The following is a 26,368-nucleotide window of genomic DNA, read 5'->3' on the forward strand; positions in this document are numbered from 1 at the left end:
GACTTTTGCGGCATTTTTCACGACACGAGTGTCACACGGTGTAAACTAAACAGGCCGTTGAAATTATTTACGGTCGCAGATCATTCACAAATATTTACGTTTATATGCTTTTTGCACGGAAGGGATTTAAATTCTAATTTTAAATAATATCAACTGAATTATCTATTTCTTAATTAGTTTTGAGCGTATTTTGAGATACTTTTTTCAAATCTTATTTTTTTGGTTAAACGCTCTTGTAGTAATGGATCCATATTTGTATTGTAATGTTGATTTAATTACTTATTATGTCCTCAATATTCCTTAATTTGTGAGGGTTTTGTGCCTGTACACTTTTTTGTTCTTACCAATATATACATATATGTGCCTGTTTTGTGCCTGTAAACTTTTTTGTTCTTACCAATATATACATATATATCGGTCTACCCTTTACCTAAACAAAGAGTGTTTCTGTATTAATTGTTAGTTTGCTCAAGTTCAACCAAGGATATATCGATTCTTTAGAACATCTAGAACTAAGACTAGCCTGAGGTAAACTGTAAAATGTATTATTTTTTTATAATAATAATAATTTATTTGCAGAGATATGGTACAAACATAATATTGTGGTGGTACAATCTTATATACACATATAACTAATGGCGTGCAATTTTTTCCTAAAAGGAATTTTACATAAAAGTTACATACATTATCAGTCAAATCATTACAGTCAATTCTTATATTATTATAGTGATAAAATATCACATTATTCAAATATTAATTATAATGATTCACGCAAATATTTACAAAAGTAGTACATTAAAGACGATATTTATAAACTCTAGCAGGAAAGATTATACAACTGTCATTAAAAATCAATCATCAATTTATAAAACAAAACAACATCATACAATGCTTTAAAAAATACATTAAAAAGTGAATATTTTCTGTTATTGAATAGTTCTATTGTTTATCGGTTGAAGTGAGTTATAAAAATTAAGCAATTTTGTCCCTGGATAAATTTTTGTTTTTATTGTAGCAAAAGTCGAATAGAATTTGACAATCATATTATTTACCTATTCCACGAATCAAATGAACAATGTTGGCCTCAGTTTGGCTCCCTGTGGTCGTAGTATAGAGTTTTCTGTTAATCTGGTACGAGCGAGTGTTAAACCGCTCGTTTAACACTCGCTCGTACCGTAAGAGAAATCATCTGAGGAGACCTGCATGCCTTAGACTCAAAAAGACTATTAGAAAAAACAAATGATCACGAAACAGATACTGATATCTGCAAGGTTACAACCCTGGGTCTTGCCAGATGGGTGCGGATATGTTTTGTTTATTTTTAATCCCACGTATGGTATGTAGATTTATACCTAGTCCAGCCATAAGGTCTGTTACAAATGAAAATGCAATTTTTTATTAAAATTTATAAAAAAATAAAGCAATATTCTACTCGATATGACCTTTGGCTTTTATACAGGCCTTAAAGCCCCCCTTTAAGGCCTAATCTATTAAGTCCAGAACATTTGTTTCAAGTCAGGCTTCGGTAGTTCGTGCCTTGTGACCAGGTGCAGAAGTATTGCTGAGATGTTTCACAACATGATCCAAGTCTTGATACAGTTTGGATGTAGTTTTCACTCCTTCTTCACAAAAATGTAATTGTGACTCGTAGATAAGACACGCCCCACGAAACCATCACTGACGCAGGCCACGTTGTTGTTGTGTTTCTTGAATCGTGAAAATATTTTCATCGGTAAAGATAATATTTCTGTGCTTTTTACCTGCGTATCGCGACAGAAGGCGTTTTGATTGATCAACTCTCTTTAATTGTTAAGATTGATTTAGGGCATATCCTGTATATTGACGATAAGCACGGAGCATCAGGTCTTGTTTTATAATACGCGACAAAGTTCTAGCGGGAATCTTCATTTCTCGCGATCAGATTTTTTGCTTCCAATTGGGGTTTCGACGAATTCTGCCTTTAACAGCATTAACCTTTGTAGTTCTTACAGCACACGGCCGCCCCGAACTTTTCTAGTCTTTGACAGACGAAGTGTTGTTGTATCTGTTCTTAACACCCCATTTCAAAATGTAATTTAATGATGCATAAGAAAAAGTATGTGAAATGACGCAAATTCAAAAGAAGTTTTTAAAATAAAATACGTGTTCCAAATTCAAATAATTAAAAAGTTGAAAAAAATGCATTTTCAGAAACAGAACTTATGGCCAGACTAGTTAGTAGGTCATCAAACGTGAGCCAAGTACAAGTTGGCGTAGGTTAAACATTAATCTTTATTTCTAACACAAACTACTTGTAAGCAGTACAAGCAAGCAGTACAAGCAAGCAAAATAAACATTTTAATTAATTAGAACACGACTAGGGCTTGAATTTCCAGTCTTCAATTTGAATCTGTTACTGACAAAATATATTGAATGAACGTTTAGCACATTGATGTCTATTGTTACTAACATTGTATTTAAGTCATTACTTTAGTGTTTCACTTAATGATCTATAAAGCCTAGATGGGGCAGAGGGCGTCCACAGTGAGTCATCACGTTCGGTCTTGAGCCTCGTATTTCACCTCGCTTTAAGTCTTTCCAACTCTCTTCGCCTTATCTGTAACTGTACTACGCCAGGTTTGCTTGGGACAGCCACGCTTCCACTTCCGGGTTCCAATCAAGCGCCTGCTTGGGGATATGATTGGAATTTCTTCGGATTATCCATTTCCACTTACGTCACTTGGTCTGCTGGCTAATGATTTTCTCGGCAATGCACACAAAGTTGCTCGTTAGAGATAACTCTGATACGTAGAATACGGCGAAGACAGTCGTTGTCTTGTTGTAACGTTGGCAGTGCTTGTACATACCACGGATCACATGTTGCTGATGTCTTTGTGGTCATACTTGTGTAGGCAAAACTTCTCTACTTACTTAGGCGTACTTGATCAGACGTTAAAGAGGCCTGGATATGTGGATAGTAATTACTTAGAAAATAATATTGTTTTAAGTGAATGTTATAACATTAGTTCCGTAAATGGGGTTTGGCAATGACTCTCGACGGAATGGCCAAACTGTATGAATTTTGTTAAGACATTAGTCGGAGTTTTCATCCAATTATTACGCTTGGGTTGTCTCTTGAGACCATTGAATAGTTTTAAATACATTTATGTATGCATTGGTACAAACTAATTTATTATTACTATATTACTTAGTTATTTATCGAATCAATTAAAGATGTAATTTTGTCCAGTATTAATTTATTTATTTTCAACACACAAATATAAGGTATTTACATTTGTTAACCTACATTTAAATAATAAAAACTTAATAAATAAAAATAACTGAGCGAGGGAGCCATCAGCTCTGGGTGTACCGGTATTATCTATCAGACGCTTTTAAATTAAATAATAAATAAATCAGTGGTGCTGCCTTTGTAGGTCTAGGCCTTCGATTTCTATATCTGCTTTATGATAATTTGTCAATCTAACAGCCAAGTCGGTGATCAGTCTCCTGTGCCGTTCACCTTCACCGTTCGACCGATTGTTAAATGTGAACAGACATAAAGTCCATTGGTGCACAGCCGGGATCGTACCTCAGGGTTGAATCCACTTAGCACACTGCTCAGTTTTTTTTATTTATATCTTAAAAATAAAAGCATGACGCCATTATAATTCAGGATATTTTAAAGGAAAAGAAACCGTACCTGCCTTTTGTTTTATAGTGGCTTTCATTCTATCCCGAATTGTCTGATTTAAGGCAAGCTGTGCCCATCTTAGCTATATGCATAGACCTCTTTTTGTCACTTCTTTTATTTTTATCTTAACTAAGCTATTTTTGTATAGACCCTAGTAATTGATTTAATTAATGATGTATTGTCGGCGTATGTTTGTAATCAAACCTATCAACCGACTATTGCTAGAATTTGTATAAATTTAATTATTTTATTTGACCCAATTTAACACGACAATAGACAAGAACAGATTATGTGTAATAACCCTGTTAATGTAAACAATTCCCACAAATATTAGGTTCTTACATATGAAATTGGCGTTTTGTCGTACTGGCCACTTTGACCTCAAATACCTCCTCTTTGGTATTCCTCCTCAAATTCAAATTTGTACAGCTATTTACTCATGCATTTGTGCTTCGATGACCGTCATTCATTTGTTTTTTTTCTTCTGTTTTTTTTCTGTTTGCGTCACTCATTTTACAAAATGGAAAACTTAAAGTATCGCCTTATTTACGAGTACGAGTTCCGCCGTGGCACTAGTGCTGCGGAAACGACTCGAAGGGTGAATGATGTGTATGGCGGTCATGTTGCAAAAGAAAACACAGTTCGTTTTTGGTTCCAACGTTTTCGTTCTGGAAATTTCGACCTGCAGAACAAGCCCCGTGGACGGCCTGAGACGCAAGTTGATATTTAAGTATTGAAGGCTATTGTGGAAGCGGATCCATCGCAAACCACGTCCGAGTTAGCTGCAGGCTGCGGTGTTAGTGATAAAACTGTTTTAATTCACTTGAAGCAAATTGGGAAGATTCAAAAGCTTGAAAGGTGGGTACCTCACGAATTGACTGAAGCAAACCGGCAAACGCGCGTCGACTGCTGCGTTACATTACTGAACCGGCACAATAATGAAGGTATTTTAAACCGAATCATTACCTGTCATGAAAAATGGATTCTTTACGATAATCGGAAGCGTTCAGCGCAATGGTTGGATCCTGGCCAGCCAGCCAAATCCTGCCCCAAGCGAAAATTAACCCCAAAAAGTTACTTGTAAGCGTTTGGTGGACTAGTGCCGGTATTGTTCATTGCAGTTTTCTCAAATCTGGCCAGACTATTACGGCTGATGTCTATTGTCAGCAATTGCAAACCATGATGGAAAAGCTAGCGGCTTAACAACCTAGGCTGGTCAATCGCTCCACGCCACTGCTACTTCACGACAACGCTAGACTACACACTGCACAACAGACGGCTACCAAATTAGAAGAGCTTCAATTGGAATGTCTAAGACATCCTCCGTACTCCCCGGACCTTGCTCCAACAGATTACCATTTTTTTCGAAATTTGGACAACTTCTTGCAAGGGAAAAAATTTAACTCTGATGGGGCAGTCCAAATCGCCTTCACAGATTTTATTGATTCCCGTCCGACTGTTTTATTAGTAAAGGGCTCAATGAACTACCTATGAGATGGCAAAACTGCATAGAAAACAATGGTTCATACTTTGATTACTTAAATATATTATATTTAAAAATATTCGACTTTTTGTTCCTCCCATACAAAACGCCAATTTCCTATGTATCGACCTAATATAATATATTCATATTAAATACATACAGAGCATTAATGTTTGTCAGCAGCCATAATGTTTTTTTTTAATGTGGTCAATTTTGTTGCCTATACTTAATACATCAAATACAAACAACGTTTATAAAGAAAAATAAAGAATACTTTAAAACTTTATTGAATTTAGTCTTTGGTTAACATAGCTTTTACACATTGAAAGAAAACAAAGTTTATAATAATACAAATAGCTTTAATCCGGTTAAAAAAATTGTTTTCTTTTTGAATTTATTTTAGTTTTATATTTATCCATTTTTAATTATCACTATGTAGGTTAAGAATATTGTAAATACTATATTATCTCAATATTTTTGTTTTTAGAAAAATAACGTTTTGAAGTTTTTAATTTAATACAAACATTTAATAACAATAATTAAATTGGCAAAAAAAGGTCTTGTTTATGTGGACATTACATTGTTCGTTTTTTCTAAACATTCGTTTTTTATCTGTTCCAATAAACATTTTTGAAATTCATAGTAACTTTATGGGATTTTTGCTATAGTGACTTTCATATTTGTACTTAACAAGACTTAATTTCAATTGAAAAACTTGACAAAATTCTCCAGACAATTTGCGAGCAGACAGCGTTTAGATTTTGTAGGAGGTCGTTACTTTAATTGTTAATTGGAGTCAATTAGTTCTACTGTCTTATGTTAACGCGAATACCTACAGATTAAAAGCGAATTTATTCGAAATATATACTTAATTATTCGCTGACCACAATTCAAGTCAAGTTACGTAAATTTTGTGTCTCTTAAAAAAGTTAAATGGCTGCCGTATATAGAAAAAACCTAACTGAAAAAAAATTAACAATCGGTAAACGTCCAAAGTCAACAAAAGCCAAACAAACTGGCTTTTATAAAATAAAAAATACGTTGTATTTTAAAAAGTACCAATAAAATAGTAGATTTAAATAACAGTTCATTTGTTTCAGGCTTATTCACAATAAAATGGCGGGAAATGTTAGCAATTAAGCACAGATGATAAATCGCTTTGTCACAGATAAAATACAATTGAAATAAATCGTTCGTAAAATGATATTAATTGGAGTGGGTTCAGATTTAGAATTATATCTTATTGAGTTTAAATTATGATTTATTAATTTATGTATATACATATATTAATAATAAACATTTTGTTTTCTCTTAATTATTTGTGTTCCACTATTTTCAAGTTAGTATTTAGGTTAACGGCGTTAATAGGATAAGTGCTTCCTCCATTGTCTTCCAATTCACTTTATTTAATTTGGTGCAGCCACTTTCTGCCAGCCATACACCCACCATCGCTGTGGTCTCTTCGCTAACTGTGGTCCTCTCTAGCGTGTCGTTCGTAGGGTCCATCGTAGTCCACCTTTTCAAGCCTTTGTTACACCGTCCGTCTGCCTTATCTTATTCATCACATTTTTACTACCTAAATACAAATATTGACTTTAAACACATTATACATGGTTATTATTATAAGTAAATTAAACAGGCAATTACATGAACTTCAATTAAAATAATATATCGTAAGCGATTCCCACAAATAACTTTTGTTATAATCTTTTATACGAGGATTACGCAGTTGGTGAAATAATTGTAGTAATTAAATGCCATTTAATCCGTTAAAGCTCATATCATTTAAATTACTGGACCATGGCTCTTTGTGGACAGTTTGGATATGCAGATTACGTGTACTACGGACAAAACAGAAATGTCCCCCTTAACGCTGTTTCAATTGTTTTTTATTCACATTGGCTTGAAGAAATAATTATTCAGAATCATGAACAAAGGATGTCTTAGTGATACTGGTGGAGTTTTAACCAATGTAAAACGTATTTGTAAGCCTTCTCGCAATATGAGTGTCCTCCCGTTTGCACCCTGTTTTACAAAGAAGAAAAAATAAATTGCACTAGTCCCCAGAATAGGATTCCCTGTGTTGTGGGCAGCCAGTCTTTTCCTGTTGACTGTACTTGACAATCATTTTTAAATAACACATAATATTATTATAACACAACTATTTTTCACAATAAGATTATTTACTGTCTCAGCACAGGACAGGTTGACAAGATATTGTTTGAGATTTTAAGTAAATGTATATTATGTGAGTTGTGAAATGCTAGTGATAATTTTGTTTTTAAGGAAGTGGATGAAAGGGCCTCGAAAGGAAAAAACATAGCTTGTGTTTATGCCTTATTTTAATTTATTTTGATTAAAATTTCATTTGAGTAGCTTTTATAGTTATGAAACATCCTGAAAAAATAAGGCAATATAGAAAATATGTAATCAAAATTAGGTCCCCATTGACGTATGTCCAATACATGTCAAAGCCGTAACGGTTATTTATTACTATGTAATTTATTTTCAGATCGTAATGAAAATAAAAATTGCTTCTTTAAATTACCTTTTGGTGTTTAAGCCGTTGTTAACCTAAATAATGTGATTTTTGACTTTAATCAGCTTAAATTTTCGGCATACATCTCTCCCCGAAAACAGACGAGAAGAAGAGAAAAACTGAAGTAGGAATAATATTAATAATATTTTTTTCGCCTCTCAATAATATTCCATTTTACATGCTGCAGGTATTGGCTATCTTTGTGAGAGCCTGGTGCCTATATCGGACTATATCGCCTTGTGGTAACAGATCACCAGCCTTTTCTTCCCATCCCTCCCAGCCAAGAGATGACTACAGACTTACAAAATAAAAATAAAGTATGACTTGTGGATGTGTAAAATAATTTGATTTAAAGTATACCTCAAACGGTAAGAAAAGATCTTTTTAGAAATATCGAAACAGCTATTTGTATGATTACTATATGTGTATATGGGCTTAATATATATATAACAGAATATAGCCATTTTGTCAGATTAGTTTTCTTCTGATTGTATAGTTTTATTCCACCATACAAGACAAATCATAGACACATTGAACTACTAAAGATAACCGTTGTCACAATGACCTTAAAAACGTAGCATCGATTTAAATTTAGAAGAAATCTGAATTTAGGTTAATATAATGCAAATTGCACAAATCGCTAATTGGTACTATTTTTAACAAAATCAGAAGGTCACGAGATTTTTTATTAATTCCGTGAATGCCACCCAAATTAAAATCTTTTCACAGATTTCAATAGTCAGTATTCGCACAAAATAATTATGAAATTAAGCATGGAAATACTTATATAGCTTTTTTAATTATACCTCTTTTGAGGTGTCTTATTTTAATATATCTGTGGCATCATTGATTTAAAATGTTAAGTTAGAATTACGAAATGTATTATAAGCCAAAGGAGTTATAAAGAATTAGGACACAATATTTAAATTTTAAGTCTGTGGCGTTGGCGCATAAATGGAATTTAAATAAGTAAAACTTCTGTTATTGCAGAAATTGATTCCATAGATTATTTCAGAGCTATTTTGTTACTTGCGCATTGTCTATGTAAAATTATGTTTTATACTCGGACTTTTTTATATTAAGAATTGAGTGCCTGTCTCTTGTTTTAAATAAGGCCTAAAATTTGTTCAGATTCGCTGTACCTAACTATTTTGCCTGTTATATTAATTAAATAAACGTGCATTTCTATATATTTTATTTTTTTCTATATCTGATATATATAGACACTGTAATTATGCTTTAACCAAACCAATTCTAAGCTGAACATTATAATTATTATGTTTGGTTTCGTGCATTGCTCTATCGCTGCATTTTCGCTGATGTTAAAGTGAAATATCATTGATATGCAGAGGAGACAATATGACATCATAAGAGAATTTCAAAACGATCTACCGCGCTCGAGGGACAGATAAGGAATAATATATTTCGCGGGCTTTTCACAGTTGCCCACAAACGCAATGCGGCATTATGCAGAGTGGAACGTCCCTGCTCTTCTATTTTTAAATTAAATACGTTCCTTTCTACTGAATGTATGCGGTTTAGCCTATGCACGGTGGGTATAAGGCTTTTTGTACTGTTTCATTTCAAGACATAGTCTTGTAAACTTTAATATCTGTGGTGATTTCAAGCGCAATGCTATTGAGATTGCTTTTCCGTAATGAATCTGCCAGTTGCATCGGGTTTCAGTGCTTTAATTTAATGGAATCTATCATAATGACTATAACCATATTAGGAGTTGTAGCGCCACTGAATGAACAATTGAATTTTAAGTTTAGCTTCTACTAGAGCTTTTATCCACATTAATTTAATACGAGAATATTAAATATGTTTACTTAAATATTGGTTTTTATCAGCGCGAGTATATTTTAAATATTTTATAACTTATTTAAATTATTATCTATTATTTTGACACATACTTTTAAAAAGAAAAACCACAAGTAGTTTAACTATTATAACATCTGAATCTTAACATAACTCAAGTAAAGCCCACCTTCAGGATTTTTAGCCTACCAAACATTTTACAAGAATTGTATAAGCCACAACGTCAAATATACTCTCAACCTAATATTGAAAACAAAACGATACAAATATATTACATTATTTACCAACGCGTTAAGCTTTATTTGCCGAATATATACTTACTTAATATCCTATAACCCCTAGGTGGGGCAGAGGGCGTCCACAGTGAGTCTCCATCGCGTTCGGTCTTGAGCCTCGTGTTTCACCTCGCTCCAAGTCTTTTCGGCTCTCTTTGCCTCGTCCGCAACTGTTCGGCGCCAGGTTTGTTTGGGACGGCCACGCTTCCGCTTTCCTTGCGGATTCCAATCAAGTGCCTGCTTGGGAATATGATTGAGATCCCTTCGGAGTGTATGGCCTATCCAATTCCATTTGCGTCGCTTGATCTGCTGGCTGATCGGGGTTTCTCGACAGCGCTCCCAAAGTTGCTCGTTAGAGATCTTTTCAGGCCAGTAGATGTTCAGAATACGGCGAAGGCAGCGGTTAACGAAGACTTGGAGTCGGTGCGAGATGTGTTTGGTGACCTTCCACGTTTCACACCCATAGAGCAGCACAGATTTGACGTTGGATCCGAATATTTTAACCTTGATACGACACGTCAACATCCGTGACTGCCATATAGGCCGAAGTTGTGCAAAGGTTGCTCTGGCCTTGGCAATGCGCGAAGTGATGTCCTCTTCTGTACCTCCAGTTTCAGACACGACGCTTCCGAGGTAAACAAATTGTTGAACGCTTTCTATGTCCTCTGCACCCACCCGCATTGGGGTGCGATTCTCAACTCCAACACGCATTTCTTTCGTTTTCAGGGTGTTGATTTTGAGTCCCGCAAATCCCGCCTCGCGTTCCAGGTCGTCCAACTTAGATTGCATGTCGCGGTGCGTGTGACTCAGCAGACAGAGGTCATCGGCGTAATCCAAATCTTCTAAGATGTTGGTTAATCCCCACTCTATTCCGCGACGCTGGTTCTGATGTATGCGATCCATAATCCCGTCGAGAACAACCAGGAAAAGTAGTGGCGAGAGTAAGCAGCCTTGCCGGACGCCTGCGTGCACTTGAATATCGTCTGAGACGAGACCATCGTGAATCACTCTACAAGAATAGTTCCTATAGCTGGCCTTAACTAGGTTAACTTAACTAACTTAACTAATTATCTTTGGCGGGACACCAATGTTAGAGAGTCGCGACCATATGCTGCTCCATCTCAACGTATCGAAAGCTTTTTCGAAGTCAACAAAGGTAAGGATAAATCTCTCTCTGCCATTCTGATGCCTGTTCGAGAATGATACGAAGAGTGTTAATTTGGTCGGTACACGAGCGGTTAGGCCGGAAGCCAGCTTGTTCTATGCGAAGGAGAGGCTCGACGGCTGCAGATAACCTGTCCAAGATAATTCTGCAGAAAACCTTGGAAGGGGCCGAGAGCAAGGTGATACCTCTCCAATTGCTGCATTGGCTTAGATCACCTTTTTTGGGCACAGTAATAAGAAGGCCCCTATTCCAGCCCTCCGGAAGCTTCTCGCTGGCCCAGATTTTCCCAATCAAAGGTGTCAGCGTGTCGACGGTAGTAGCCAAGTCCGCTTTTAACATTTCTGCGGCTATTAAATCAAGCCCTGGTGCTTTACCAGTCTTAAGACCCATGACCGCTCTCTCCACTTCATCACGTGTAGGTGGTTCGATATCGATGTCTAGTGGCCTGGGTGGTGGAAATGAGTCTTGCATGCCTCCATGCGTAGATGTGGGACGAAAGGTTTCCTCGAAGTGTTCACGCCAGCGTCGTAGTTGCCCTTCTGCTGTTACGATAAGTTGACCGTCTTTTGATTTTAGAGGCTTTTTATGCTGACTTATCTTTCCTGCCAAGATTTTAGTCGCTTTATACAGTGCTCCCATGTTGCCGGTGTTAGCGGCAATTTGAGCGTGGTCAACAATACCGTCAACCCACAACCTTCTGTCCTTTCGCGAGCTGCGATAGATTTTCTTACGAATCTCCCGATACTGCTGTCTGAGGTCGGCTTGTAGTAGTTCGTCGTTGGTTCCTAGCAGTTTTAGGTGGAGTTCTCTACGGTCGTTTATCAGCTGCCAAGTAGCTTGTGACATCAAATCCACGCGCGAGTGCTTAGTATGACCTAAGACAGAAGAGCTGGTCTCTGTGTAGGCCACTTTGATGCGTTTCCACTCTCCGTCTATTGAGTCATCGCCGGCGTGAAGTCCGGTGAAGCGGTTACGAAGTTCAAGCCTGAACCTGTTCAAAATTTCAGGATCTCGCAGTTTAGCGACGTCAAACCTTCTTCCAGCTCTACCAGGGGCACCAGCTAGTCGCGCAACTACAATCTTGAGTCGCATTTCGGCTACAACCAGATGGTGGTCACTGTCAATATCAGCGCCTCTTCGGTTTCGGACATCGAGGAGTGACGAGCGCCACTTGAACTGATCGCAAGGTGGTCAATTTGGTTTTTCGTGGAGCCATCAGGGGAGTTCCATGTGTACTTATGTACATCTCTATAAATAAAAAGTGTCCCACCGATGGTCAGGTCATGGTGTTGGCAAAACTCTATAAACCGTTCATCATTCTCGTTCCGTACTCCGAGTCCATGTTTGCCCATGTTGCGCTCACAGTTACTGTTTTCGCTTCCCACTTTTGCGTTAAGGTCTCCCATGACGATCACAATATCTTGTTTCTTAATACCTTTAAGTGTGGCATTTAGAGCGTTGTAAAAGTCATCCTTGATGTCTTCCGCAGACGTGTTGGTGGGAGCGTAACACTGCACAATGGAGATCTTCCGTGCTCTTGAGTTGAAGCGGGCCCAAATGATTCGGTCTGAGATCGGTTTCCAGTCCAAAAGACTTTTCTTTGCGGAGTTAGAGAGGAGGAAAGCGACGCCATATTCAAGGTCGTCATCCTCATTTTCCTTCCCGGAGTATAAAAGAGTTAGGCCTTTGGACGTTCTCAGTTCGCCAAAACCATTTCTACGCACTTCACTTAAACCAAGTATTTGTAGATTATATCTTATCATTTCTGCTTCTGCTTGTGCTAGTCGAGTGTCGTTACCTAGCGTTTTTATATTCCAAAAAGCAATTCGTGATTTAATGCCAAAGATCGTCGGTAAAAGATCGGTCCAGTTTCTCACTGTTTCGGTTTCTTGAATCGTTGGTTTTTCAGGCAAGCAGGAGATTAACCCACTGTGCCCTAGTCTGATAGTGGGGCTGCCACTTTAGAGCATCCAGACATGCTTGGTTTTATACGGGTTACCTCCCTAGTGAGTGGATTCTGTTTTAAGGCGCAGAATATTCGCCTTTTGCCCTGCATCCTCAGCTCATCTGCAGCTCTAGGTAGTGGTAGGGTGGACGACTAGGACGTGGATGACTCGGACTGGTCGGGGTTCTGCTTATACTAGTGTTCCACTACGTAACACAGCAGAAGGTTTTTTTTGGCTTTTTCTAGGCAATGCTGACCTCACTCCATCAGCGATTCCCACCAACACCAACCCCAACTTCCCCTTTCACCCACCCCAAAATTTGCCGAATATATAAGAATGTAATTTTTTTAATTTAAATATAATTTTATTTATATGTTAAATATATGTCGGAGAAATATCGTCAATCCATAGATATTAACATCGTTTAATGGTCGTCAGTTAGTACTATTTCGCGTTCCCTGTACACACAGTGCGTAAGTGTGTCAAGATGGCGCCTCAACTCAAGGCATTTGTTTTGGCTCTGTTTCATCGTAATGTTGGTACTTTGATTCGTTAAGTAATAATTGCAAACTATGAAACAATGAAATTATAACGAAACAAATCTAATTAAATTATGTTTTTTGAAAGTAATAGAAGAAATCTCAATGATTAACCAAAGCAACAACGGCTAATAATTCTAACCTTGCTGACATGTTGTTTTTGGCGTCTGTTTTTAACTCATTAACAGAAAATAGACACAGAAAATTATATTGGTTACTATATTACGTATTAAACAAGTTTTCTATCGACAATTTGGAAACTTTAAGATTTATTAGCAACGGGCGACATATTGTTTCAAAGACGATAACGAAAACAAACGATTTGTATGGTTATAACTTATAAAGTAATAAATAACTTTATCTTGACAACCTCTATGTGGTCTTGGGACAAAGAAAATAATTTATCTTGTCTCAGCGAGCGATTTTTTAATTTTTAGTGAGATTTAGAAATTGACATATCTGATTTATCTGATAATATGATAAGACCCTTCAAGAAAAGAGTACCAATTCTGAAAAGGTGTGTTTTTGTGGCGGTATCACTTACAATCAAGTGAGCCTCCTGCCTGATTTCCCTCTTATGATTATATAAAAAAGAAAAAAAAATTAATATTTTTTTTGCACTGAGAAATCATTTACCATAATGATCTAGCTTAGAACTTAACAAAAAATAAGTCTAACCATATTTAATAATCAGGATATTTAACATAGGTTCCAATAACACTACATAGGGGGAAGACACTCTTGTGTACAAGTTGAATTGTTGAAAGTTAAAATTAGAAGCATTTATTATGTATTTCTTTTTTGATGTTCATAAGGTAACACAATACCTATATGAATAAATGATTTTGACTTTGAATAAATAAACAAATATAATTTTTAATCATTTGCAAAATTTATTTGTTGCTCTTCGAATCCGGCCGGCTTAGTTGTTAAAAATATATAAGTTTTGTGCATTTTTTCATACATACCATATGATAAAAAAAAATCAGTTAAAAAATCGGTTGTCTATATAGTCGGTTTACTGACGAAATGGTTGGTTTTTCAAAAGAAAATTTTAATTTTATTTGTTTGATAGATATTTTGTATGGATGTAGAGAAGTAGGTAAATGGAAATCACAATTGAATTGATCAAGTTACATTTATTTGTACGCATAAGTACAATTATGTCAATTTTTTTTTCATCACTCACTCAAGTAGGAGAGAGACAGATGTCGAACGCTGCCGAACGCGGAGGCCGATTGTGCCTCTTTGTCGCTCGTTCCGCGCTCTCGCTTGCATTTCAAGCCTTAAATGGAACGCCTCAGAGCGAGGTAACGTCGCATGAGTCGCATTTTTCGCAGCCGGCTCCAACAAATTTTAAGACGTGGCCACGTCAAAAACATGTGTCGGTTTGTTAACCTTCGGGGTTTTTGAAGCCGGCTAAAATAGACCGTTACAAAAGGAAGTATATTTGTGAAAAGAAATTGAAAAATGGTGTGATAGGCCTTAACGACTACGCTCTGTTATAAAGCAATCATGGACCAGGACCATTATCCATAGCGATACCAACAGCGCTCCCGTTTCCTAAAGGGCCTTGTCGTGGCTCGACCGGAATGAGGTTTGCCCGTGACTAGCGCAAGGGCACGCTAGTCTCGCAGGACTTAGACCTCGGCTGGGCCGTCGCGGAGTGTCCAAAGTCAGAAGGGCAGGACGAAAGCTCACTGGAGTGAGCGAAGCGTGATCCTTTTCTGACTATGCTTGGACGCGAGGGCTCATCTCAATGATGAGTTTTTACACTACGCGTTCCAAGGTTACAAGGCAACAAGGCAACATTAGCGCTATGGATATTAAGAGATCTAGATATACATGGAACTTGCATACAAAAACGTCTGCGTTGGTACCGCTGTCGCTATTATTACGAATGCCGAGAATCAAGAAACTCAGCAGTGTTTAATTGTTTCCAGCCACTATACATAACTATCTTTAAAACACAAAAACTAGTAGACCACTACAGGAGTCTTGGCATATGAAGTATTGTTTATTTAATCGTGTTTTCTTAGAAAGAAGTTCTTCATTCTCTTCTGCGCCACGTCTAAGATATGACGGTCTCCTCATGATGTTTTTCTTCTCCGTACCAGCGAGTATTCATTTTACACTAGATATTACTCATATAGGTCTAGTATAATTTATTTTCAGGTGGCGGTACAAAGTTCTTTATCACCAACAAGCGGAATGTTTATTATGCAGTGAAGTGTTGATTGGTAACTAGTAGATCAAACTTTACCTAGCCTTTGAACGTAATCCTTAGGTTTCAGTGTTCAAATGTGTGACGAAAATTTCACGATTTTAAACATTTTATGTTGGATACTAGATATTCATTAAACATAGTGTTTTTTAAATAATATCAAAAGTTGTTTCAATACAAATCTTCAGGCTATTAAAATATTAATAATATAATAAATCTCTTTCCTCAGGAGTTTTTCCTGACTTTAGAACGCGTTTTGGTCAAAGCTAATCGATATGCAGATTAAACATTCTGATAAACGAGCTAGGTCTGGATATCAATAGTTGCTCAGACCCCTCACACTTTAAAATTTGTAATTGTTTTGTTTAATATTTGTATGATCTCTACGTGTATGTCATGTTTGCATTTAAGTGCTTGTCACGTTAAAAATTGTATTTTGTGGTTATTTTACCAATGTACCAGTGTGCCGAGCGTGGGCAAGCTTTTATCAATAAAATAAATATGAATAAAAATTTATTCAAGACAAATTGGTTGTAACAAAATTCATATGTCACTAGGAAGCCCATGTGTTGTGGGTAACTAGGTACATGGTATTTATTTAAAACAGTTTTTGATAAAAACTAAGTTTGGTATTACAACTAATCAAACACCAGTCTTATAAGGCTTAAGTCCCTATGAATGTGTGAGTGTCTGTGCACATGTATTTGAGAGTGTAGTTAAGAGTTGTAGGCGTGCGCTGTGTTTATGTTAGTTTTTGGCAATAGTGTGTCTTATTGCAATTATTTTTTTTGGTATGAATTGTAGTTATCTTTTCCTTGTAACAAAAAGAGACTTGTTTCAACGGTATTCGAACCTAGGAAGCGTCTATGGAATATAGCGGGTATATGTTGAGTAAAACATATTACGTTATATTTTTCCAGATAGTAATAAAAATTACTCAAAATCAAGAAGTAGAAAATTAAAACAAATTTAAACAAGTTTGAACGCTGGCAGAATCTCCTCGCTGAATTGCGATACTTTTTTATTTTTCTAGATTAGTTTTAAACCATACAAATAATAAATTATTATCGTAAGTTTTGTAACTTCGTATATTTAAATTAGAGATACATATACATTGCAGCTCATTGTTGCTTTCTCTCAAATTATGTTTACGCTTTATGTTTGTTCTGAAGAGGGACATAGGGACAAAGGAATATTAGCAGAAAATTTATTTTCTAAAGGGGCTAGACTTCGTGAATAATAATATGTACATGTTTATTGTATTACATATACAACTGGCAAAGCACTTACGAGCCTTCTGGCAATGTGAGTGTCCATGGACGGTGGTATCACTTAACATCAGGTGAGCCTCCTGCCCGTTTGCCGCCTATTATCTCTGTATTTGAAAAAGTATATATTCCACCTAAAAGCTCGACTATAAATCTTGTTTAAAACAAGGTAAATGTGAATTGTTCAAATAAAATACGAAAATAACCGTCAAACACAGACGTACCTTGTTAAGATGCAATCTGTAATGTAATATAGCCTTCCTTGGATATCTTCCAAGACATTTTTTGCCGAAAAATATAATATTCGTACGAGCTTTGGGTTAACCATTAGGGTTGATAAAATATTCTTTTTATATTTTCTTTGAACAAGGAATTAATTTTAATGAATGTTGAGTTTTCCACGTTATTTTCAACTGGAAATGTGGATTGAACGTGTATAATAACAAGTTTTAAACTGACTTTGTTGGAGATAATTATTTAGCTAATACGAAAAAAAAATATTTTTAATTTCCCCTTTATTTAGTTATAATGAATTTAAAACCAAATGGTACATTGGGGCTCAAATTGCGTATCAATCTCTTTATTTTTTTCATTGAACCGAACCCAAGACACAGGATAATGATCCTACAAGGAATACTTTGGTCTTTATACGACCATTTCTATTTTAAACCAAGCTTAACAGCACAAGATCGAAGACGGAGGAGCAATATTAGAAATAAAAAAGACACTCCTTATTGTGGGTTACACATACTTCTTCTTCAGTCATTTCTGATGGGTGCCGTTAGTGGTGCCACACAACTTTCTCCTCTCTCCCCTGTCATCGGCAAGCCTCTGCTAATGGGTGATGGTAAGATGGTAAGGTAATACTTGATCGGACCAGGTCCAGGTCTAGAACCCTGCACTCTGCCAGACACTAAGAATTTTTCTAAACGTTAAAAATATTCGAAAATTATTAATGTTGGCTACCGTTAGGCAACATGCTACAACTGGCTGAATGTGGTAGATTGGAGATATAATTGAATTTGTTTGGTTTTCTTTTGCATCAGTTGGTTTCAATAGACCAACTATTCATCGAAAAGATTAACTTTTAGAACACACATTTATTTGATAGTTCGCCCAAAAAGCTTTATTGTGATGATTTATTTTATAATTGATAAAATTGTACGCTTATGTAATATAGAACAGCTTTAAATATTATTTTATTTTATACATCATAAAGACTCCTTCAAGACCTTGTTAGCTTTGAGGAAATTCCTGATTCCTGAAGCATTGATATTCAAGTTACCTACAAGTATTATCGTAGCATATACATTCCATATTTATATACGTATTACCAATGTTGAGTACAAGTGTAGGGTATATTCACCTCTTAAAATATGAATTATTCATGGGATAATTTAGCACACAATAGCCGAGCCAGTAATGAGTAAATACACTCATTCTTATGAATCGTTTCTTCTTTTGTTAGCTATATCTTGAGCAAGGTGATAAAAAGAAGAAAATAGGCTGAGGCATTTGAAAAATTGCTTTAAAGCTATAAATATAAAAAAAAATATACTTTTGTAATAAGAACAACACATTATTATGTTTTTAAAACATAACAGGTTTGTAAAAATGTATGTTTCATCCCTAGTGATATAAACAAATGTGTGTTGAGCGTTGTTTAGCAAATAGCTTTCCCGAGTTGGGTGCGGTTAGGGCAATATGTGGCCTTAGGGAAACTATCTACTGTAATAAACCGTATACTGGGTTATTCACCAGCGAAATCTCTTCAAAATGTTCCCCGCACGTAATACGTCACTGTTATACTTTATTTGGGAAAGGCGAGTATGAGCTCAACTTTGAATTTTGAATTTCGAACGTATATTTTACAAGTATATTAGTTTTGTGGTACACAGGTAAAATATATGGTTGTATAGTGTATAACTATGTTAGAAAAGTTTATGAAATCTCGATTTTATTTAGTGTATAGTAACGAAGGTTGGTTGGGTATGGAAATTGTACAAATTACAAGCCATAAATTTTACAAATCATTATAATAATCATAATTAAGAATGGTTTTATAAACTATGTTTCCTAGTCTTTAATTATAGTTACCTTTAAAATATTCCCGTTGCACCGTAGTTTATTTTAAAGTTATGTTAATATTATTATTTAAGTTTTTTCCTTTAATTTATCAAAAAAGTGTTAGAAAAATCATTATATTTTATGATATATATATAATAAAAATCTAGTATTATGGTTCAAATAATTCTACAACTAATTTATATGTGATGTTCAACTACAAGTAAACTGAACAAAATTCCTGTTTTATTCTGTAAATACGAGACTCATCAACAAACTTCTGGTTTTAAACACAACCAGTATAATTAATATTATTCATTCATTTTTTGTAAAGATATAATTTGTTAAGTTATACCTAGGCAACACTGAAATTTTTTAGAAAATGAAAAACTGCTTAATGTAGAAAGTTGCCAATACTTTTATTTTTTTTTTCAAAGTAATCTCCGTTCCTCTTTACATATCGTCACATTCGATGGAACTACTGAGAAAAACAGTGGGCCTATTCTTCCTTAGGGGTCTCTTCTATGGCATTTTCGTACGCTTTGACCGTATCTTCAGGGCTCATAAAATGAATACCTCAAATAAGAGATTTAGTTCTTGGGTATAAATGAAAGTCGCAGCGCGCCAGGTCAGGACTGTATAGCGAATGACTCATTATCTCGAGACCTTCCATAGTCAAATAATCACCAGTCCATGCAAAGGTGTTTCTGGTAGTCGGTTAAAGTAAGGGTATCATCTGGTACAAAGCTTCCTGACGCCTAAATGTTCGTGTGATATTTTTTGAACTTGACTCATACCAATGCATAGGCTTGCCCGTATCTGCTGATAGGTCTCTTATCTTCCTCTATCATGCGCCGAACAGCACTGATGTTATCTTCAGTAGTCGCTGTTAAAGGACGTCCCTCACGCGGATCATCATTGATTGCTACGTCCACGCTTAAACTCTTTATTCTCTTATTATAGCTTTGCTGTTGAGAAAGCCCACAACGAAAGTCATAATAAATCATTGACCGAAAATGTTCTCGCTTGTTTTAGATTTGCTGCCAATGCACAACAAACAAAAGACAAATGAATGCAATATAAAGAGTTCTAAAATTGAAATTAAAAAGTTTTCATTAGCAATATTTCTAACTGGCCAGGTCATACGTTGGTAAATTGTATGTTTTAAATACCCCAGATTTATTGACGAGAGTTTTCACAAATCTGCGTTCGCGTTTAGAGGAGTGCCTTCGAGAGGGCCGCCATTTAGATGATGTTATTTAAAAAAAATAAACTACATTTAATTACCTAATCATGCTATATTTTATTACAACTATGTATTTTTTTTAGCCTATACTAAATAAATGCACGTTATATTGGGCCACCCGATACCACTACTTTAGCGGGTACATTATTTATTAATAATACCTATAAATATGTTTTTACTAAAAATACATAAAACTATCATTTATATCACAAAAATGCATGAAATAAAAAGTTGATTTAATAAATCCTCGTTATGCATTGGATTCTAGTAGGCCGCTCTTATGAAATTTTATTCGTTGAATATATGAAATTGCCATTTTATGACAGTTCGTTGAACGTACAAATTTACCAAAATGATAATTTTTATGATTCTCGCATTTATAATATGAAAATTCAGAACGCTTAATATTTATTAAAATAATCAAGTATTTCACTATTATCTTTAACTACTGTTAAACTGTGTTTGTATGCTGATCGTGAGGTCTTCTGAGTTTTTTTTTATTTTCAATTTAAGACGTTCAGTGTCTAGGAGGAGTATGTAATATTTAGTCCTACGTCCACAGCATCCGAAGTATGTGATTTACAGAAAAGGGAGTGCACTTGCGCCAGCACAAGCTTAGACAAACACATGTAAACTTTGGGTAGGTTGGCTTCAGTTTGTGACTTTCGTTCTTGAGGTCGTAGGTTCAAACACCCGCCGACTTTCTGTCTTAGACGAATTTAACACCCGCTCGTACTTAAGGAAAGCATTGTGAGGAACCTGAAACAAAAAGACGGTACAGAAGGCCTGTTGCCTGTTGTGGACGTGATTATATTATAACTCAAAAATCACGAAACAGATAAGACGTAAAAGGTTTCAGTGCCACTGTTTTTTTATTAATCATATGGTAGAGTAAAAATATATAGGAAGTATTTATATCTCTCTTAAAAAGAAATATGAAAAGTTTTTTCCTTTACAGTTACAGTTGACACTATAGCTTGTTTAATTTGAAATATTATTAATCCATTAGATTCGGAGGGAAAGGCTAAATTAGCCTCCAAAAAGCTTGGTGTGCTCAGCAAGGCGAGACGGTACTTCACTCCGGGCCACCGCTTGCAACTCTATAAAGCGCAAATACGGCCCCACATGGAATACTGTTCTCACCTCTGGGCGGGGGCTCCCCAGTACCAGCTCCTTCCACTTGACCGTATCCAACGAAGAGCGGTTCGAATCGTCGATGACCAATCCCTCTCCGAGCGGCTCGATCCTTTGGCGTTGCGTAGAGATGTGGGGTCACTCTGCATCTTCTACCGCATTTACCATGGAGAGTGTTCAGAGGAGTTGTTCGGATTAATACCTGCAGCTGAGTTTCAGCATCGGACGTCGAGGCAAAATACAAAATTCCACCCGTATCACCTCGACGTCCGACGTTCCACGACTGAGCGTTTCTCAAGGCAATTTTTGCCGCGCACCACCGCTATGTGGAACCAGCTGCCCACTGAAGTATTTCCGAACCAATTCGACTTAGAGTCCTTCAAGAAAAGAGCGTAAAAATTCTTAATAGGCTGGCAACGCACTCGCGAGCCCTCTGGCATTGAGAGTGTCCATGGGCGGCGGTATCACTTAACATCAGGTGAGCCTCCTGCCCGTTTGCCCCCTATTTTATAAAAAAAAAAAAAAAAAATTCGAAGAAGTGCAGTGTGAGTACGTTATATCATTGAAGTTGTTGCCCATGCTATACTTAGCGATATAGAAAGCTGGCGCGGACGCAGAACAGGCGGAAAATTATAAACGGCATATAAATAGTCATAAAATATAGTATTTTCTATTACTTCAATTCTGGTTCCTTTGGGGACTCCGTTGGGACGTGGGATTCAAGAGCGCAGGCAAATTAAAATTTAAATTGCTGTCTGGTAGGCAGTCCCTGTGAGCTCATTATAGAGGACCAAATTTTTTTATTAAGCTATTGCACAGCTTTTATCGCGGGATTTGAGCGCGGCAACCGAATCAAAAAATTCCGTAACGAAAAAAAACCTAACACCGAGATGTGAATACGCAGTATGCGTTCTGTCCCGCGCTAACACGTATTGGCCGAAAGGGTTTCCGAAAGTACTGAATTTAGCACTTAATAACGAAAAAAGAACAAAGCTTTTCAACAAAATATGGGACCGGGACCACCATTGACGCGTTATTTTCCAGATATTTATGATTTATGATTCTCGGATATCATCGAGTCAAGTCTCAAACGCACAAGTTTCTTACTTCAGTTACCTATAGTTTCAATGATAAAAATTCTTGAATAATCTACATGTATTGTAAAATAATAAAAATATTTTAAACGATATTTACTTCTTATAAGAAAAAATGTTTTCTTACCGGTCACCACGGCCAAAAAGTGTTACTGGAATTGATATCAAAGAAAAAAATACTACATAAAAAAAATTATTTGCATAAGTTGGTAAAAAACGCTGTGCTTTACGAGTTTGCAGTACCACACGTTTTTTATACTTAATAATTTTTAAATATTAATTTTGTAGTGTAAATTTTAATAGTGTCATTTCTGTACCCATATTATTCTGATTTAAATCGTACTAATGATTTATTGATGAATTATTACAGATGTGTAATAATTTAGTACACACATCATATTTTCGTTGGTTGTAGATGTGCTTAAATTATAAAAATATATATTTTTGTATAATATATAGTGTGGTTTACAAATATGTTTGTATGTCTATGTATCGTTCCATCCTGTGACTAAAGATTGGGTTAACTGTCTGTACAAAAATTGCGTTTAAACTCAGTCGTTAATCGAATATAATTAACAACGTTTAAAAGATACGCTGTCAAGATTGTTATATCTATATATATATATTATATTGTACCATATTTAGAAATACAATAACAACCAATGTAACGTTAAATTCTATTAAAATATAAATCCTGATGCTGCTCAATAGGTCTTCTTGACTCTTGGCAAAATTTACAAAAACACTGTACAATGTTTTGAAAACTTTTCCATTCCGATTAAGATCTAAAAGATCTAGTTTTCATGTAAATTTAAAGTGCTTCACGTCCTGGGACTTTCACTGAATTAAAAGTTTATATTGAATTGAAAAACTTCCGGCGAACTTCCCGCCTATAAAATAAAAATGACAGTCGCGTCGTTTTAAATGTCACGTGCGGATAGCTGACAGCGAGAATTTTTTCGTTACAATACAGATCTACAATGCCCCAACGACATAATAAAATCATTTTAAGCGCAGGCCAGTAAATTGGTTCGATTGCACCATTTACTTTATAATTCAGAATTTTAAATTAAAAAATAACCCAATTAAGCCATGGGCTCTGGTACTAGTAAACGCTATATTTGCCGATCCGCCACTTGGAGCTCGCATCATTATTATGTAACGAAATTGACTGGTCAAAGTCAAAATTCATTTATTCATATAGGTAACACAATGAACGTCAAAAACAAAGAAATATACATAAAATGCTTCTAATTATACATTTACTGCCAGTTCACAAATCAAGCGTAGAACGGACGAGAAGAACTGGCAAAAAACTCTCCGCCACTCTTTTTAATCCTCAAGATGTTTGTTTTAGACACTGTTTGTAAGAAGCTGCAACCATTACAACATGTTCCACATGACAGCTTTAAGTAATTAACTATAATAATAATAAAAAAAGAACTAACATTAACACAATAATTACATTAAAGTAAAACTTTAAATTAAATTAAACCTACGGTAATCCCTATCGAGTGCCTACATATGCATGAGCTTGCTAATTTGTAATTCCTTTTAGAGTGCAACAGTGACACTGTTTGACACTAGAAGGAACGTACATTCTGAAAAAAAAATCTAAGCTGTCTTCCATATTAAACTTATTTATACACAGGAAGATAAATAAATGTAAAAAACCTATATATATATATATATACTTCTATTATTTAAACTTAAGATAATTATGTATACATTTACATATTTATATATATATACATAATATCACTCTCACTCTCTTACTATATACATTATGTGTAGTAAGTTAGAGAGTGTTTAACTGATATATTTTTTCCTGCTTAACAAAATTTTCTAGTATTCTTATTTTATTTTGTATATACATATTTTAATTATATTTTTAAACATTTATGTTTATCTAATTTGTCACATATGTCGTATATATAGTATTTTACTAGTGGTACACTTGAATAAATAAATAAAATAAGAGTAGACTTAGTCAGAAGTAAAATATTTGAATTTGTTTCAACTTCTATTGAAATGCTATAATTATTATAAGAAATTAATTATCCAGTCGTAATTTATAGTAACTGTGTAATCATACCAATCATTAAATTCATATTTTACATACATTTGGTTCTGAATTCAATTCTCGTCGAAATAATCATAAATGTTTTTGATTGGCATAGACCAATAATAAGCTACTTGCGTGATTAAAATGTCAGCAATATCACGGAATACAAATATGTATATTTCGTACTATACGTTTCATCGATATAATAATTAATTACTTACAATAGAATATTAACATGAGCAGAAAATAAATATGAAAGTTTGATTCATTTTCCAGAGTATACTTTCACACACTTTATGTATTATATTTTACGTTTTTTATACGTTTAGATTTAATTATTCATATGTATAATTTGTTCCAGGGTATCACGAAGCTAGCCAGATGAAGTCTATGGCGCCTAAGTCTCGAGGTTAAGAAGATGACGCCAGCTTGTCTGCTGATATTCAGCTCATTGCTTACACGAACACTATGTGTCATAGCACCTCAAGTAAAGGGTAAGTCATTGGTCATTTGAAACCGACTAGGAAATTCGCAAAAAACTTTTTGATATTGATTATCATAGGTAATTTGTCCCACTGCAATAGAAAGCGAAAAAAACCGCGACTCTTTGTCTTGGTTTGGACCTAACCGAGGTTGTTTGAGTAACTCTTGACTGGAGTGAATTGAGTCCCATATGTTTTGGTGCAATATTCGTATCACCAGGTACCACCTCGGTTAACATAAAATTAAATAAATTGTTAGCTATACTATAAGCCGACCGGTTCATATTTAACAGAAAATGTGTCGTGCGTATCATCCATTGCCTCTATTCGGTCAAAATAAACCTGCTGCATTACGCGTCAAGTCAATTTCTGCGTTTATCATCTACATAGTGATTCTGTTGTGTGTTATTTAATTTAATTAAGCCCATCGAAATAATTGCTGTTTGGGAGGCTTTAAAACAAGATCGTAAAAGGTAACGTCGATATTGGGTACATCGTTTAAATACTAAAACTAACATTTAGCCGGGTGTATGAGTCAAAGCTGTATATTTTGCTGACTCAAGCTTTTTTTGTTTAATAAGCGTGGCGACTTCCTTAATCGTCGGAGTTACGCCCCGAGAGTTTAGCCAGACGTAGGCACCCTCTTCGACTGTTACATTGCATTAATTCGTTTCAACTACATGCAACTAAATCATGGGAGTTACACCCCGAGAGTATTAACATTTCATTATTTCGCTTACATTGTTGTACGCGAGTGGTTAATATAGAGTAAAACTAAAATCCTCTATTATTTAAAGCACTCCGATGAACCAGGAACCGTACAGCTCATATTGTGTGTAATCTCATCTATTGTTACTTAGTCTATTAAAACATTGCCGTGCTTTTGCTGCGAAACTGATATTACCATAATATGTATCTTTATATCATCTCCCTCATAAGAGAATACAGTAAACAAGAATTTTACTAAGCTAAACTCATAAACGAATGTAATAAACATATTTAATACTTTTACTTAACAACTTCTGTCATAACCATTTCATTAAAACTTATTACTAAATTTCTAACAATATAAAAGAAGCAATAACAGTTGACAATTGCCGTGCTTGATATGAACTGAAATCTTCAAATATTATACCATTTCAAAGTATTTACAAAACAGGGTAATTTAAACAATCGTAAGATGATTATGAACGGACTTTTTTTTACGGTTTTAACTAAAAGTATTATTAAGATAAAAATACAATTTACCCAAAAGGGGTACATAATGCAAACACGAAGTAATAGAAATAATAATAACTGACGTAGACGAAGTATAATAACAAAACTAACAACCATTTGATTTTTATAGTA

At 35.2% G+C, this 26,368-nt stretch overlaps 1 protein-coding gene across 1 annotated transcript in view; it reads left to right on the plus strand.

Annotated features, from left to right (window-relative positions):
- Positions 1-26,368, plus strand: part of LOC123711418 (Down syndrome cell adhesion molecule homolog) — a 141,053-nt gene that overhangs the window by 94,159 nt on the left and 20,526 nt on the right. Inside the window, exon 2 of the mRNA XM_045663998.1 lies at positions 24,898-25,030. Coding sequence (XP_045519954.1) covers positions 24,955-25,030 — 76 coding nt within the window. The 5' untranslated portion in view covers positions 24,898-24,954. The remainder of the gene's footprint in view (positions 1-24,897; positions 25,031-26,368) is intronic.

Source organism: Pieris brassicae, chromosome 6 (genome assembly GCF_905147105.1).
Source record: "Pieris brassicae chromosome 6, ilPieBrab1.1, whole genome shotgun sequence".
NCBI classification, from domain to species: Eukaryota; Metazoa; Arthropoda; class Insecta; order Lepidoptera; family Pieridae; genus Pieris; species Pieris brassicae.